This window comes from Mobula hypostoma, chromosome 9 (assembly GCF_963921235.1).
Source record: "Mobula hypostoma chromosome 9, sMobHyp1.1, whole genome shotgun sequence".
Classification (NCBI taxonomy): Eukaryota; Metazoa; Chordata; class Chondrichthyes; order Myliobatiformes; family Myliobatidae; genus Mobula; species Mobula hypostoma.
This window is the reverse complement of record NC_086105.1, coordinates 60,633,281-60,650,715: the sequence shown is the minus strand read 5'-3', so window position 1 is coordinate 60,650,715 and position 17,435 is coordinate 60,633,281. Positions and strand designations below refer to the sequence as shown.

The following is a 17,435-nucleotide window of genomic DNA, read 5'->3' as shown; positions in this document are numbered from 1 at the left end:
TGCTTTTATTGTTTGTACAATGTGCATTTTTTTTCTCTCTGGGCATTGGGTGTTTGTTAGTCTCCTTTTAATGGGATCTTTCAGGTTTCTTGTTTGTGGATGCCTAAAAGGAGATGAATCTTGAGGTTGCATAATTTATACACACTTTGATGATAAATGTACTTTGATCTTTTAACTTTGAACTTTGAAAAGGCTTCTTAGATTTCATAATCTATCTGGTTCAAAGGCATCTGTCAAGGATGTGTGATCTCGTTCATGCAATATGGCAAATTTCAAATAAATGTAACTAACAAAGTTATGAATGCTGATTCTTTAGGTCAAGAAGGCAGACTATAAATTGGAAAGTTGAATGTGTTGTTAAGAAGTAGCGTGGCGCATTGCCCGTCAGGGGATTGAATTCAAGAGTCGCTCTATAAAGTTAGAACACACTTGGAAAATGGTGCTGATTTCCAGTCGTCTCGTTATAGGAAGGAGGTGGAAGCTTTAGAGAGGGTGCAGGGGAGATTTAACAGGATGATGCCTGGATTAGAGAGCTGACATTATGAAGAAATTTTGAGTGAGCGATGGCTTTCCTCTTTAGAGTGAAGGAGGAGGAGAGGCGACTTGATAAAGTAGTACAAGATGATAAGCGGGATAGATTGAGTGTACAGCCAGAGACATTTTCCCAGGCAGAAATACGTAGGGGCATAATTTTAAGGTGATTGGAGGAAAATATAAGGGGGATGTCAGAGGACTGTTTTTCACACAGAGAGTGGCGAGCACGTGGAGCGCCCTGCCAGGGGTAGTGGTAGAGGCTGATACATTCAGAAACTCTTAGACGGGCACATGGATGATAGAGAAAATGGAGGGTTATGTGGGGTAGGGGAGAGTTAAGTTGATCTTACAATAGGTTAAATTACAGCACAACATTGTGGGCTGCAGGGCCTGTACTGTGTTTTGTGTTCTATGACTCTTGACCTCTCAATCTACCTCATTATGATCTTGTACCTTATTGTTTACTTGTGCTGCACTTTCTGTGTAGCTGTTACAGTTTATTCTGTATTCTGTTATTGTTTTACCTTGTTCTAACTCAATGCACCAGGTCGGGATCTGATCTGTATGAACAATACGCTAGTCAAGCTTTTCGCTGTGTCTCCATGTGACAATAATAAACCAGTTCCAGTTCCGAAGGACAGCAACTTTGACCTTGACTGTACAATCCCTCCTCCAAGCTTCAATGGAAAATGTGCTTGAACAAACAACTGAGGTACTGTGTTAAATATTGTGATATGAAACAGATAAACCAACAAAAAATTTTTTTGGTTTCAGTTTTCTCTTTTAACTGCACTAACAACAAAGTGACAATTAAATCTGGTCAAACAAAATAAAGGACAAGTGGGAGGAGGAGGTAAGATATTTTAATGTCTTCAATAAACATTAAATGTTTTTTTCAGAAAGTGTTAAAATACAAGGTATGTCACTGATACATTTCTCACTTCATTTATTTTGGAACAAGGATTTTTGTGAAGTTTTGAAAAAAATCTTTCTTTATTGCTTTCACCAGGTTGAATAATTTCATTTCATTTTCGCAGATCAGGTAGAGGTAAGTCTGGAGAGTGGACTGAGCTGGACCACATGCAGACTGGGCGTCCATGCCACACAGTGCAATCAGCTAAAATAGGGCCTTTTTGTAAGGGGGTAGACACCACCCCCATCACCCCCAGAGGTATCCAGAAGCTGCTGAACCTCTTAGCCTGGTTGAGAACAGAACAGAATTCATCGGCAACAAACAGATGTTAGAGATCTGAGATGGTCAAACCCAGTACTATTGTGAAACCATTCCAATGACATTCTGGCAGATTTAAGGCTGGGAACTCAAGCAGAAGAAACAACAGATAAACTAAAGGCGATAACAAGTAATGCAACTTAATCAACTATGCTTTATTTCCTAGAGATTATTCAATGTTGCATACAAATTGTCAAAGGAAGATGCATAAATGTCATACACAATTTACGACATACAAAATAGGTGTGTATAAAATATTTAATTGTAACTATGGAGATTTATTCTCACATTTTTAGAAGCTATCATTGTTTAAAAATGATATATGCAAGAGTACCTATTAATGAAAGAAAGCGGCTTGGTTGGTAAATAAAATAATATTCTTGTTTTTCATTAACCCAAATAAATCCCTTTTCTCACATATGCTTAATGATTTATCTTTTTTTCTCCAGTCCTGTTTTATCAGAGTGAAATAATCATGAATAGAACGTGTTCATTGATTCAGTCTGAGTTACGACAATGGCACCAGGCATTCCTATAATTTTTGAGAAAAAATGTATCTTGGCTGTTTATAAGAAATCTTTCCAAATCTAAAGTTCATACGAAATATAGCCTATAATAATATTACTAAGTCTTAAAATTAAAGTTCCAATGGATCTTGAGCACATAAAATATATATTTATATATATCAGTATACTGAACAGCAGAAGATGGCTCTGCGTGAGGGAATCTATACAAACAAACAGTGAAGTAATATCATTCAATTTTAACATTGCACTTGTGCGCACGAGTTGAAGATTTTTTTATTTGGAAGCTTTATTTGACTGCGACTGAATTGATATACAGCAAGTAGCCAACTACATTCCATTACTCTAACAATGATCCATTTCCAAACGATACTACATTGCACAGCTTTAATCCGTACCTAATGTACACTACTGTACACTAATGTACCTAATGTATATCGCTGTAGCATTAATTTGTTTTCCGTTATTTTGCCAGTTTTGTTCGACTGAAGATCCAATAGAAAAGATACGAATATGTGAAGATACAAGATGTAACGTTGTTAGGTTGTGCTATACGATGAACAATTTTAAATCAGAAACTTTTCTTCTCAGTTGATTATCATTACGCTTGCCAAGCGGAGGCATTGAGACATGTCTAGGGGTAAGCTATCGTAAGTTATGTTATTACCATCCAAGCGCAGGTGGTTGATCTTGGAGAAATCCTCAGTGCCAGTAATGCGGCAGAAACTATTCAAGGTGAACTCTGTAAAAGTGAAGATTCACATGGTGAGTGGAAAAGCCACAGGTAATCAAAATCTACTTGAAGTTAACACTGACTGCAGAGATTTTTAAAAGAACACAGGGCATGGCTGAGCTACGCTTTTACATGCTTGATAATCAAGTTTGAAAAACAACATGTGGCACACTGGTAGACTTTAAATAGACCCCAGATTCTCATAATACCTGATAATTTTAGTCACAGAACTTATCAAATTAAGATGAACAATTAGCAAAGCAAGCATTTAGAAATACACTTAGTGGCCACTTTATTAGGTACCCCTGCTCATTAATGCAAATACCGAATCAGCCAATCATGCGGCAGCACCTCCATTCATGCAAACACGGTCAAAAAGTTCAGCCGCTGTTCGGACACACATTGGGGAAGAAATGTGATCTAAACGACTTTGATTGTCAGTGCCAGGTGGGATGATTTGAGTATCTCAGCAACACTCCTGATATCCTTGGGTTTTCATGCACGTTCTCCAGAGTTTACAGGGAGTGGTGCCAAAACAAGAAAACACCCAGTAAGTGGCAGTTCTGTGGGTGAAAACACCTCGTTAATGAGAGAGGTCGGAGGAGAATGGCCAGACTGGGTCAAGCAGACAGGGAGGTGACAGTAACTCAAATAACCACGTATTACAACAGTGGTGTGAGGAAGAGCATCTCTGAATGCACAACACGTTGAACCTTGCAGCAGATGAGCTACAGCAGCAGAGAATCAGACTGGGTTCCAGCCCTTACCTAATAACGTGGCCAATGACTGTATGACAAAATTGTAAACCTTGAAGATAGTTCTCCAACAATACCAACGAAGACTTGTACTCGTATAATCCGTTCATCTTCAGAATGCACCCTGAGACACTTCACCACAGCATTGGCAAGGCTTAACATTGATGCATTTAACAAGATTTTAGGGCAAATTTTCAAAGCCTTGGTGACTTGTCTTTGATGTGGAAAGCTATAAATGTTATATAAATAAACGCAGAATTCCAGAGACTGAGGGCCTGGCACACAAAGTCACGAGGGTAAAAGTGGAAGGGCTCAAGATCTCCGAGAGTGTTAAGGTTAATGAAATGAGGGCTAATTATAAAATTACTACCAGATTCTCTCAACATATCATTGCTTGTCTTTTAATACCTTGTCTTTTAAATTAGAGCAATCGTTACAGTGTCCAATATACTTCAAGTTAATTATAAACAAGTAAGGAGACTAATTATAGGGCTACTTTTTCATGGAATAACGGGAATTTATAGCACAGAAGAATAAGTAATTCATTGTGTCTACCCTTTAAAAAATGATTATTGTGTTTCCCACATCATAGCTTACAATCCGTGGCCTTTTAGATTATGGGCTATCAAGTATTTATGAGACTTCTTTTCAAACACGATGAGTGTTTCTATCCCTTTCAGACATAGGTTTAGGACCCCATCACTGCTTGGATGAGAAAAATTCCCCTCTCTTGGGATCTTTAAATTTATGCTCTTTCCAGCTTCCTAATCATAACAGATAAGCAGTCAAACAATTCAACCAATGGGCTTGAATGTGCTCTGATGTTTGATCCGTGTGTTACTTTGATGGGAGTACAGAAGCAGACAAACTCTGAACTTTACATCCAGTTATTTAAGTACAGAAATTGGGAGGTTACGTTACAGTTGTACAAGAAGCACTTGGAGTATTTTGTTTAGTTTTGGTCACTCTGTTATAGAAAAGGTGTAAATAAATTAGAAAGAGTGAGGAAAAGATTTACAAGGAGATTCCTGGACTTGGGGGGGGGGGGCTGAGAGAGGGTGGACAGTTTAAGGCATTTTTCATTGCAATGTGGAGACTGAAGGAAGACTTTACAGAAGTTTATAAAATGTATGATAGGGTGAAGGCACTCAGTCTTGTTCCCGGGGTTGGGGAATTAAGAATGAGAGGGAATAAGTTTAAAGATGAAGCAAAATAGTTAATAGGAACTTGAGTGTTAATATAGTCATAGGTGCATATATATAGCGAGGAAGCCCAAGACTTTCGCACAGTACTACAGTAATTTTATGCATTGCACTGTACTGCTCCTGCATAAAAAAACTAGTTTCATGACATTTGTAAGTGATGATGATAAACCTGATTCTAATTTGGGTCTCTATTGTGGTCTGAGAGTGGGAAGGGGGCAGAGAGATGGGAACCATGGTTGGAAAAAGGGGAAGGGAGAGGGGACAGAGCAGTAAGCACCAGAGAAACATTCTGTAATGATTAATAAACCAATTGTTTGCAATCAAATGCCTCTGCCTGGTGTCTCAGGTCTAGGAGTGACTGCACCCACACCAACCCCCTGCCCCTGGCACTTCTTCTCTGCCTCCTGTCCTACACCCCTCCCGTGGCGCTCCACGCTTGCTATTCCCAACATCCTTTGCTCCAGCCAGATTTACAAACTCGCTCTGTGCTCCATGTTGACAAACGCAGCACTGTGCAAAGGGTTTAGGCACCCTATGTATATATGCCTCGGGCTTCTGCACAGTGCAGTACCTTTTATCCAAAGTAGTATGAGCTGCCAGAGGAACTGCTTGAAGCAGGTACAATAACAACTTTTAAAAGACACCTGGGTAGGTACGTGGATAGAAAAAGTTTAGATGGATATGAGCCAAGCCCAGGTAAATGGGACTAACCTGGATGGGCATATGTTTTGGCATGGACCAGATGGGCTGAAGGGCATTTCCATGTTGTACAGTACTGTATTTGTTAACACAAAGCGAGAGCAAGCTTGTAAATCAGGCGGGAGCAAAGGATCTTTGGACTGGAGAGGGCAGGACTGCGAGAGGGCTGTGGGAGCAGAGGAGGAGTAGGGGTGGCACAGGTACCGACACACCCAGCCCCGAGACACCCAACCAGGTTATTTGATTCCAAACAATGGTTTATTGATCATTACAGAATGTCTCTCTGGTGCTTCACGCTCCTTCCCCTCTCCATTCCCCTTCCCACTCTCAGTCCACAATAGAGACCCATATCGGAATCAGGTTTATCATCAGTCACATACATCATGAAATTTGTTTCTTTTTGTACAGTGAAATACATAAAATTACTACAGTATTGTGCAAAAGTCTAAGGCTCCCTAGTTATATATGTGTGCTTAGGACTTTTGCACATTACTGCACGTCTCAGTGACTCTATCAATTGTGTCTGGAGATCAATTAATGACGTTAGTGGTCAATGCCTTATGTTAATGGTTTCTGCACTGACTGTTATAGCCCTTTGTTTTATAGGTTTACATGTTTCCTCTGGGTAGGTTTGGAGATAATGACCAAACAGAGGGCAGACACCTGAGGGTCACCATTTTCACCCAGAAATTGGTCTGTATATAGAATGAGCAACCGAAGGCAGGTGTATTAACAACATCTCTGAGGCAGATGGACAGGATAGGTTTAGAGGGATATGGGCCAGTGGGACTCGTCTAAATGGGCATTTTGATCAGCACAGTTTAGTGAGCTAAAGGGCCTGGTCCTGAGCTCTACGCCTCTTTGACCCATGAATTTCAAAAAGTTGCTACGTTCTATTTTAACATGAGCGCAGATGGTGGAAATGACCAGATTTTGATGTGGCGCCATTCACCTGCTGAAAGGCCACCAGACGCAGAGAAACCTAACTAGAAATAAATCCAATTTTATTAGTAATCACACTGCTGGACATTATAGGAATCAAATGTGATTAGAATACAAAAATATTTTCTTCACAATGATAGCACGTTAAATATTAGCCAATTTATTTGTATAAATTTTACCCGAAAAAGATAGACTCACATATTTCCATTGCACTTGTTATCATCGCAGGACACTACAATGAATATTACATCTGATAAAATACTAATGAGCTGCCTTCTCTGTTGTAACAGGAAATATAGCAAGTGATTTGCAGATAGCCAGAGCAACATCATAGATATCTGCCTCTGATTAATTGTCAAGTTAAATCTCACCCACATTCCAAAATGTTTACATGAGATCTTTTCCATCCATCTGAGAGAGTGGGTGGGGTTATTGTTTAACAAGTATGGGGGGATCAAACTGAAACTTACAAACTCTGACAAGGCTAAGCAGACTGGATGTGAGGAGGCCACTTCCTCTGGCTGTGATGTTTTGGACTGTTCAGTAGGACATATGGAAGGATGTGGAAGCTTTGGAGAGGGTGCAGGGGAGACTTACCAGGACGCTGCCTGGATTAGACAACCATGTCTTATCAGGATAGATTCAGCAAACTGGGACTTTTCTCTTTGATGACCGGTGACTTGATGGAGGGGTTCAAAATGATAGTGGCCAGCTAGAGATTTCTCCCCAGGTATGAAAGGGGTAATACAAAGGGGTATAATTTTAAGGTAAGTAGAGGGAAGTAAAGAGGAGAATGTCAGAGAAAGTGGTGGGTGTGTAGGATGCACTGCCAAGGGTGATGGTGGAGGCAGACACATTAGGGTCAAATGAGAGCACTTAGGTACATGAACGAGAGGAAAATGGAAAGCCACGGGGAACAGAGGGGTTTGTTGATCTGAGAGTAGGTGAAACAGATGGCTGTTCTATTTTTATTAGACATTTTGGATTGAGATGAGGAGAAATTCTGTTCTCAGATGGTGGTAAGTCAATGGAATTTTAGAGCCTTAAATCTCATTCTCTTCCAGTTCACAAATATTTATGACAAACATTTATGACTGGTCCCTACCGCACACCTCTGGTGTCCAATTTGTAACACAATCTCCACTAACACTTTCTGCTACCTGCCGCCAAGCCAATTTTGTATCCAAATGGCCAGCTTGTCATGGACCCACGTGTTCTAACTTTCCAGACCAGCCTACGCCAAGCGGGACCTTGTTAAAAGTCTTGCTAAGCTCCACGTAGACACCGTTTGCTACCCTGCTCTCATCTACCCTGTTGATCACCTCCTCAAGGAAGTCAATCAACTAACATGACATGATTTTCCATCCGTAAATCAAGCTGACTGAAATACATTTCTACACATATCTGAAGGCAGAAGGCAGCCCCGGGGGGTGGGGGGGGAGGTGTTGCTGGTGGCAAAATGGTACTGTCACGGATGATCAGTATAGGACAAGATTGATGGGGATACAGGATCAAAGGGCAGAATGGCCTACCCCCAATCTGATGTTTCTGGGCTTCTCATTTGTAAATCCCAATGGTACCAGCCTGGAACTTGGTGCCTCAGGTCTCAAAATTTGGAAGTAAGTTCATACCTAACTGATTCATTGGGGCGTGTCATCCTTTGACAAAGTTTGGAAAAACAACATAGATGTTTTCATTGATCAATTCCTCCCACCCATCTCCATAATCTAATAAACTGGCATAGATAAGAGGGAAGAGATTTAAAAGGGCCATCAGGGACAGCATTCAAATAGTGGTGTGTACTTGGAATGAGCTGCCAGAAATTTCGAGTTTAAGAGCCGTGAGGTAAAATTGCAATCCTTAAAACCTTGGAATTCACTTGGAGTATTGTGTTCAGTTCTGGTCACTTTATTATAGGAAGGATGTGGAAACCTTACAGAGGGTGCAGGGGAGATTTACCTGGATGCTGCCTGGATTAGAGAGGATGCCGTGTGAGGAAAGGTTGAGCGAGCTACAGCTTGTCTCTTTGCAGGAGCGAGGATGAGATGCATCTTGATAGAGGTGTATAAGATGAAAAGAGGCATAGATCAAGTGAACAGCTGAAGACGTTTTCCTAGGGTGGAAGTGGCTAATATGAGAGGCCGTTAGTTTAAAGTGTTTGGAGGGAAGTATAGGGAAGATGTCAAAGGTAGATATTTTACACAGACAGCGAACTGCAGGGAGTGGCCATAGAGTCAGATACGTTAGGGCAATTTGAGAGTCTCTTAGATGAAAGAAAAATGGAGGGCCATGTGGAAGGGAAGAGTTAGATTAACCTTAGGATAAATTAAAGTGTTGGCATGACATTGGGGACTGAAGGGCCTGGACTATACTGTACTGTTCTATATTTGTGTTTAAATATTGATTGAGGTGGGTGCATTAGCAACACTTAAAGGCCATCTAGGCAAGTGCATGGATAGGAGAGGTTTGGCGGGCAAAGGGCTCAGTAGGAGCCGACGAGATTAGCTTGCTGGGCAGCACACTGGGCATGGACAAGATGGGTCAAAGGGCATTCTTCTATGCTTTATGACCCTAATAGAGCCCCTAGCCCACGGCAACACACAAAATACTGTTGGCACATGGTGGGTCAGGCAGCACCTACAGAGGGAAATGGATAAGTGGTGTCTCGGGAGAGATCCTTCGTCTAGACTCGTGTTCCAGTTCAGATGAAGGGCCTCAACCCGAAACATCAGTTGTCCATTTCCCTTCACCAAAACCTCAGGCACCCTCTGTGTTGTTCCAAATTCCAGCATCTGCAGACCCAGGTTTCTCCTGGTGCCTCCACTCTACTAGTCTACAGCCAATGGCAGGTGGCGGCATTCCGCTCGACCAACTTCTTCAACACTTTTCTTTCTTGGCTGAATATGTTCCCCCGACTTCTCTGCTCACTCTTAACTTCTGCATTTTGGCTGTGATTAATGATAATTAATTCCTAGTCACAATGACACCGTTATTCACAGCAATTTTGGGTAGCCCAACTCAAAGCCTTTAGAGAAAATGCTTCTGGTAATTTTTGCCCCTCCCTTTTCTCTCTTTTTCCGGTCCCCATTCTGCCTCCCCTCTTACACCCTCTTTTCTCCTCCACCTGCCCGCCCCCATCCCTTTGGTTTCCCTCCCCTTTCCCTTTCTCCATGGTCCACTCTCCTCTCCTATTACTTTCCTTCTTCTTCAGCTCTTTGTCTCTTCCACCTATCAGCTCTCAGCTTCTTATTTCATCACCCCTCACCCGCCCACACAGCTTCCGCCTCATCTGGCTTCACCAACCACCTGACATGCTTGTACTGCTTCCCACCCCCGCCCCCCTTCTTATTGTGTCCCGATAAGGGTTCTCAGCCTGAAACGTCAACTATTTATTCCTCTCCATAGATGCTGCCTGACCTGCTGAGTTCCTGCAGCAGTTGCTCTGGACCTCCAGCATCTCGTGTGATTGAGTTACAACTATTACGTGCTGTGCCCCGGAGTTATAATGAAAAGCAGTCAGACTTACTTTGAATTTTGTTCGCCTGTAGGTACAGATTTTCTAGGTTTTCATTAACAACAGGGATTGACCTCAGTCTATTGAATGCAAGATCCAACTCGATCAGCGTGGTGATGTTGAAGACTTTGTCAGGGATCCCTTTGTCTGTTATTTTATTGTGTGCCATGCGCAGATGTTGCAGGCTACCTTTGGTAAAGTAGTCCTTGGGAATACTCTCAATGTAATTGTGATCTAAGTAGAACATCTCCAGGGCAGGTGGAAGCTCGTCAGGTAGTTTAGTTAGCTCATTCATACTCAAGTCCAGGTAAGTCAGAGACTTCAAATTGTTCAGGGCACCACCAACATCTGTCAACTTGTTGTCTTCAAGCACAAGTGTGGTCAGATTTTCGAGTCCTCTTAAGCTGTTTCCAATCTTTGAAATCTTGTTTGATGACAGTTTCAGCTCCACCAAGGACTTGGGGAGGTTGTGGACAACTTCTGTCAGGTTGTTCTTGTTCATGTACAGCCTCTTCAGGGATTTTAACTTTGCAAATGCCTTCTTCCCAATCTTACTGTTAGTGATCTGATTGTCGTCCAGGACCAGCCATTGCAAATTGGTAGCGTTCTCAAATGCTCCATTGGGAATGCTAGTGAGCTGGTTATTCTGGAGGTAAAGGTACTTTATCTCCGCTGGCACGTCTGGGATTGCCTTCATTTTCCTGTTGTGGCAATACATGGCACTGGGGAAGTCAACTGGACAGTCACATTCAACAGAGCACACCGGAAATGGCAACTGTGCCAGATATGCTGGGTCATGAAAACCGATGTATGAAAAATAGTCAAACTGACAAAGTACACCGCTGATAAGCACAGCAAATACCAGAAGGTGAATAGGCTTCATCGTAGGAGTGTATGGTATGGTACTGCATAGAACAGAACAAGCAATCAATTATTTACCATGTCTCGAAGTGGCAATAATATAAATACTTAACAGTGTATTCCAGACTTCAATTGCAATGCAACAACCAAAGTAACAGAAAATACCCAACAGGTCAGGCAGCATCTGCGGGAAGAAGAACCAGGAGACATGACATAAGGGATTGTGGATGCTGTACTCTGGAGCAACACGGCAACTACTGGAGGAGCTCGGGTGGAATAGGTGGAAGGAAATGGATGGCTGATAATTTGGGTCAAGACACTTCATCTGGGCTGGAAAGAAAGAGGGACCCAGCCAGGGTAAAGAGGTGAAGGGAAGAGGTGTAGCAAGACAAAGGGCTGGAAATGAGGGATGAAGGAGTGTAGAGTGAAGTGGGGTAAGTGGGGAAGGAAAGCAATGGGTGTTGGGAAGATGGAGAATGTGCGGGAGGGGAAGGAGGTAGGGTGATGGTGGCCATTAATATCAAAAAGGAAAAATGGAGGAAAGGGGACAGAGGGGAAGCATTTACCGGGTGCTTGAGATTTCATTGTCGATACTGCAAGGATGTAGGTAACCCAGTCGGAGAATGATCTGCTGTTCTTCTGGTTTGGTTTGGCTGTGACATGGCAGAGCAGGATGGCAGAACAAGAAACAGATTTGGTGTTTCAGTTCACCAATCCTCTCTCCAGAGATGCCGCTCAACCCCGTGAGCATTTCCCACCCTCTCCGCTTTATCTGGCATTTCCAGAATTTGCAATCATTTCCCCCTGCAGCAATAGTAATCTGTTGGGCAGGGACGAAGCATTTTTCAGATCATTACCCAGCTCTCACTCTCCTGGTTCTGAAAAGTATCGTATCAATGAGCTTCTCACAAAATGAAATAAAAACAGAAAACTGTGGAGACGTTCAACAGGGTCAGGCAGCATCTGCAGAAACAAAGTTAATATCTTAGGTCGAAATTTCATCATCAGAACTGCAATAGAGAAAATATAAATGAAACTTTAGAGTCACAGAACACTACAGCACAGAAACAGGCCTTTCCACCCATCTACTCCATGCCAAGCTACAATTTTGCATAGTACTTTCAACCTGCACCTGGACCACAGCCCTCCTTACACCTCCCACCCACGTATTAATCTAACCTTCTTTTAAATCTTGAAAATGTACCCACATCCACCAGATTATTTCACAATCTGAGTGAGGAAGTTTCCCTTTGAGTTCCGCTTAAATATTTCATCTTTCATCCTTAACTCATGACCTCTGGTTTGAGTCTCGCCCAACCTCAGTAAAAAAGAAAACCCTGCTTGCACTTACCCTATCTATACCCCTCACACATTTTAATTTACAGAGCGAATGAGGACGGGATGGATGGGACAAAGGCAACATTTCTGCAGGCGTGACATCAAGGTTGCGGTGGTGATGAGCTATTGATAGAACTATCTGTTTCATTAGGTAATGGTGGCTTTCAGAAAGAGACACTACCAAGAAACACATAAAAATTGTGAAGTGCAGATTTACGTCAACTTGGTCCTGAAGATTTGGCCAAGTAGTGGGAAGAGAAAAGCTGAGTTAATATTGCTCACTGGCAACGTGGGTAGAGGTGCCCCGTGTTAGCTGAAATGATTGACTGTGGTGTTATTTGGAAGGCAACAAAAAGTCAACCAAGGTGCTGTTCCTCAACATAAAGTTGTTGTCATATACAGTGGTCCGGGAGCCCACAGGCAAACAAGACAGATAGGGGTGGGACAGTAGAGTTAGCTTAACACAATTACAGTGAGTGGGGTTAAATTGCTGACACAATATGTATGAATTGGCCAGGTCCTCCTCCTTTATTTTAACATTTGATATTACTATGCAATGCATTTTGTGGGTGGAATCACTACACCCTTCAGCTACTGAGAGGGCCAATCTTTAGGGTGATGATTAGGGTGCGCTGTTGCATGGCGGTTAGCACAAATGCTCTACAGCGTCAGTGATTGGGGTTTAAATCCCACTACTGTCTATAAGGAGTTTATTCATTCTCCCCTCGGCCACGTGGGTTTCCTCTGGTGCTCCAGTTACCTCCCACATTTCAAAGACATACAGATTAGTGTTAGTGAGTTGTGGGTATGCTGTGTTGGTCCCAGAAGTATAGTCACACGCGCGCGCCCACACACACACACACACACACACACACACACACACACACTCATACAACACACACACACAACACAGTCACATACACACATTCACACAACACACAGACACACACTCACACAACACACAGTCACATACACACTCACACAACACACACACACACACACACACGCACACAACACAGTCACATACACACACTTACACAACACACAGACACACACACAAACACACAGGCACACACACAACATGCAGTCACATACACACACTTACAGAACACACTGACACACACACGCACACAACACACAGTCACATACACACACTCATACAACACAGTCACATACACACACAAACACACAGACACACATGCACAACATGCGGTCACACACACACACACACACACACACACACACACACAAACAGACTGTGTTGGTCGTTGACACAAATGACACATTTCACCGTTGGTTTGATGTTTTGATTGTGCATGTGACAAATAAACTAACCTAATCTATCTAAGAGAAAGGTAGGTCAGAATGAAGGTGAGATGGAGAACTCAGAACACCCCCCATGTACGGAACGCAGGTGTACCTCAGTTACCTCACCTGCATTTGGTTTCTCTAAGGGAGAGGTACTGGATGCTGTATGCTGGATGATTATTCTAATGAAGGGCCTCAGCCTGAAACATCGACTGTCTATTCCCCTCCATAGATGTTGTCTGACCTGCTGAGTTCATCCAGCATTTTGTTAGCATTTCTGTTTCATCGCCACTTCACCTGGAAGGGCTGCTGGTTAGCTTCCCTGGACGCCGGCAAGGGAAAGAGTGAAGGGACGGCTGTATCTCCTGCAGCTTCATGGGAAAATATTGTGTGAATAGTGAAATCAGGAATCAGGAAAGTTACAGTCCCTTTGGAATACTAAAAGACAAGGGGAGGAAATGGTGGAACTGGTGGTGGAATCTTGTTGGATTATAACTCTAAAGGCCACAATAAACTTCCACATTTCAAAATAATTTGGATTCCTAGCATTACGCTTTACTGCGCCAGGCACTGAGATTCAATTCCTATCGCTGTTGCAAGCCATGCCAACACGTCACAGCTAACTCCCAATACATGTAAATATATATAGTGAATAAAGTTGATCCTTTATCCTTGAACCTTGACCCTCAAATGAAGAGTAACAAGAGATAAGTGGAACTGAGATGCAGGGAAGCCCCAATCTAATTGTGCGATAGAGCCAACTCGAAGGGCTGAATGGCCTCCTCTCGAACCTAATCCATGGAATCATGGAGCAGACTCGATGGACCTAAAGGACAGATTATTCCCCTATGTCTCATGGTGCAACAGCATGTTGTCGCATTGTGTCCTTGCCTTTCTACAATGCACCAACCTAGAACCTGTCAAAGGCCAGTTGGGTAATGCTGCCCCTGAAAAGGACAGTGTCAAGGAAAGGGTTGAAGCAACTCAAATGTTTAGGAATCTAGATCTGGCTTCAGTCTCCTGCATGCCAGAGTGAATTGCAAATCAGAAACATCTTTATAAAGATAGACTGTCTCGGTAAATAATGCCATTTTTGCTTGATGTGAGGTCAATTTCTTAACCCAATGTTAAAAAGTTCCACATAAGACTACCAACTCACAGCAAAGTGGAGCAAAGTGAATGCTATTCTAAACATACGTCAGCTTCACTTGCCGGGAGTGGGCAGTGGTTGCAATATTGGATATGCATCTGGAAGACATAAGTTCAAATGTACAGCTTCAAATTCCCTGTCAGGTCACGACATGAGGATTTATTTAAAGTCCTCTGGGTCCTTTGCTTGGTTTGTACCCAACAACCTCAAAATAAATTTCTGGCATGTATTTTGTTCGATGAAGAATTGTATCGATAATCCACCTGAATACTGAATTATCAATAATACTGATAATCCATGTAAATACTGAATTAGTTTGCATAGGCTGTATGCAGTTGGAAAGTAATGAAATTAACTGGGAGAATTAAACTTTTAATTAAACAAATTAACTGGGAGCATTAAATAGCCAATGCATTCCTGCACATCTGAGCTCTTAAAAACAAGTTTCTCTTGAGAAAAGTTCCATTAATTGGAAGAGTGACAAACACCATCGGGCAATTCTGATAAAACATAATGGATATTCCGTGGTTTTTGACTCCTGTCATAATTAGCAATAAAGAACATGAGTTTTAATTTTAAACCAAATAACGTTATATACAAGTGGCCTGTACAGATGATGGGTCAAAAAATAATGATGATGAAAAGCCCACACCTTGAGATAGTTCATCTCTGAAATCCAGCATCGATGGTTCTATATAACAACAGCACCTGTAGCATTATTTCTGCTGTTTACATCAGGCACAGAATGTCAACCACAATGTTGTTGACCGCTCTGCTTCAAACGCGAGTCTGGCTTACTTTGAATGAACGAAGTCCATTATCTAAGGCAGATATCACCCAGAAGGCAGAGACAAGCACTCCCTTTTTTATATATCTCTCTAGCAGTTCAGCTAATGTATTAGGTATCCGCTTTTCTGGGAGATTATTTCTGGTTTGTTCAGAGTGAGGGGAAAAGGCTGATTTTTACAAAGCATCTATCTTACATTGAGCTGTACGTTAAAGTAGCTGTCTTCCCAAGCCCCCAAGTATGTATCATCCACAAGATTACACTTAACAATGACAAAGCCATACAGAGTATTTCATATGCACTTCTTACCACATTACCTTTAAAGGGTTAAGAATGTTCCAGACTATTCTTTGCGCATGGAAGGTTCTTGAATGTAGTTTGGGGGAAGAGAAACGACGTACAAATATCCCCATTAACATGCATTAGGCTAAATGCTAAAACCCACAAACTTACCTTAGATTGATGTCTTTTGTTTCGTAAGTCCAAAGAAGTGAGGGGGACAGAGAAAAAGAGGGCAAGAACCGAATTGTAAGTACACTGGTCTCTGGAGAAAGAAGAAGCTGCCAGACCTCTGTACCACAGTGCTGACAGCAACAGGGAGGGAGGTGGACACTCCTTAGCTATGTAATCACTCTGCGTTAGTGCTGTTGTCTGCTAAAAAAAAATACCAAAATAGAGGCCACTAACTAAATGCAGGTGGATGGCTTTGCAGATAAGACACTGGAATCAATTCTCCTTTTTTTCTAACTGCAATTTTCATACAGTACTTTATTTCAATTTCAATAATTCCCCATTTTGATTGAATTACTTTTTGGTATAAGTACAGCTAAACTGAGCAGGAATGGCAATAGCTTCAGAGTACCTAACAAGTCCACGGGGTGCATTACTCAACGCTCCACTAAGCAAGCAATATTTTCCATATCTCGAGAGAAAGTCGTGAAGAACAACTAAGCATAGAGTGGCTCTTGGTAAAATGCTGTACAAGGGTTTATGCTACGTTATACTATTCCTAACCCCATCACCAAAAGCAGCCAAGGAAAAAGTCTTGCACTAATGCCAAGAAAGTGGTGAGAAGTTACTCGAATCTTGAAGAAAGGAGAGAGCCATAGGTGTTTGCAATAGAGAGAGATCAAACTTTTCAATAGCTGTGATCAATAAAAGAATTTTTAAAAAATGCCCTCACCGTATTTGTAAATCCCACGTAATTCCCGTTCTGCTTCTCTGGATTTGACTGCAGAAGAGTCTGGAAAAAATCAAGCCCTGTGTGAGGTCTGTTTCTTATTTTGTGGATGGGACTAAAGAACGCAGCCTCATTCTGCAGCGTTAGCCCTTCCAAGATTTTGGACTGCAATGGCAGAAAACACATGTAATTAAAGTTAAATACAGAATGCAGCCTGGCGGGTGAAGATTCCATTTATACCAAGTGGACTATATTACTAATAATGGCAGATCGGAGATCCGTTACCATTACCCAAAGGAAGGTGAAGATACAAAGAAAAATAGAAGGCTGCTAGAAATTAAAGTCACAGGGCTGATCACACAGATGGCAAGCAACAGGTCCATAGAGCTTAGAACAGCCCAGTGCAGGAGCAGTTCCCTTTGGCCCACAAATTACTGTTGCCTTTACACGATACCTGTCCCTCATTCCCTGCCTATCTGATGACTATATAGAAGTCTCAACCTCTACGCCTGCTTCCACCAGGCACCCACCCTCTCGCTGTGTAAAAACCTTGGCCCGTGCAGCTCCTTTAACGTTTCCCCCTCTCACCTTAAATGCGTGCCCTCTGGTACTTGCATGGAAATACGACTGTTCAGCCCATCTGGTCCATGCTGACCAAGATTCTCATCTAAACT

At 42.2% G+C, this 17,435-nt stretch overlaps 1 protein-coding gene across 3 annotated transcripts; it reads right to left on the bottom strand.

The window, feature by feature from the left end:
• Positions 1-1,385: 1,385 nt before the first annotated feature.
• On the bottom strand, positions 1,386-17,393 carry LOC134352387 (lumican-like). 3 transcript variants are annotated; one of them, XM_063059713.1, is made up of 4 exons: positions 17,350-17,393; positions 16,765-16,824; positions 10,150-11,042; positions 1,386-3,031 (listed from the first exon to the last, which is right to left on the bottom strand). In XM_063059713.1, the coding sequence occupies exons 1-4, from the start codon at positions 17,376-17,378 to the stop codon at positions 2,877-2,879; spliced, it is 1,137 nt and encodes a 378-aa protein (XP_062915783.1). In that variant the 5' UTR covers positions 17,379-17,393; the 3' UTR covers positions 1,386-2,876. The 3 variants fall into 3 exon arrangements, with proteins under 3 accessions (XP_062915783.1, XP_062915784.1, XP_062915785.1); XM_063059714.1 differs by lacking the exons at positions 16,765-16,824; positions 17,350-17,393 and adding an exon at positions 16,035-16,410; XM_063059715.1 differs by lacking the exons at positions 16,765-16,824; positions 17,350-17,393 and adding an exon at positions 15,899-16,020.
• Positions 17,394-17,435: the final 42 nt, after the last annotated feature.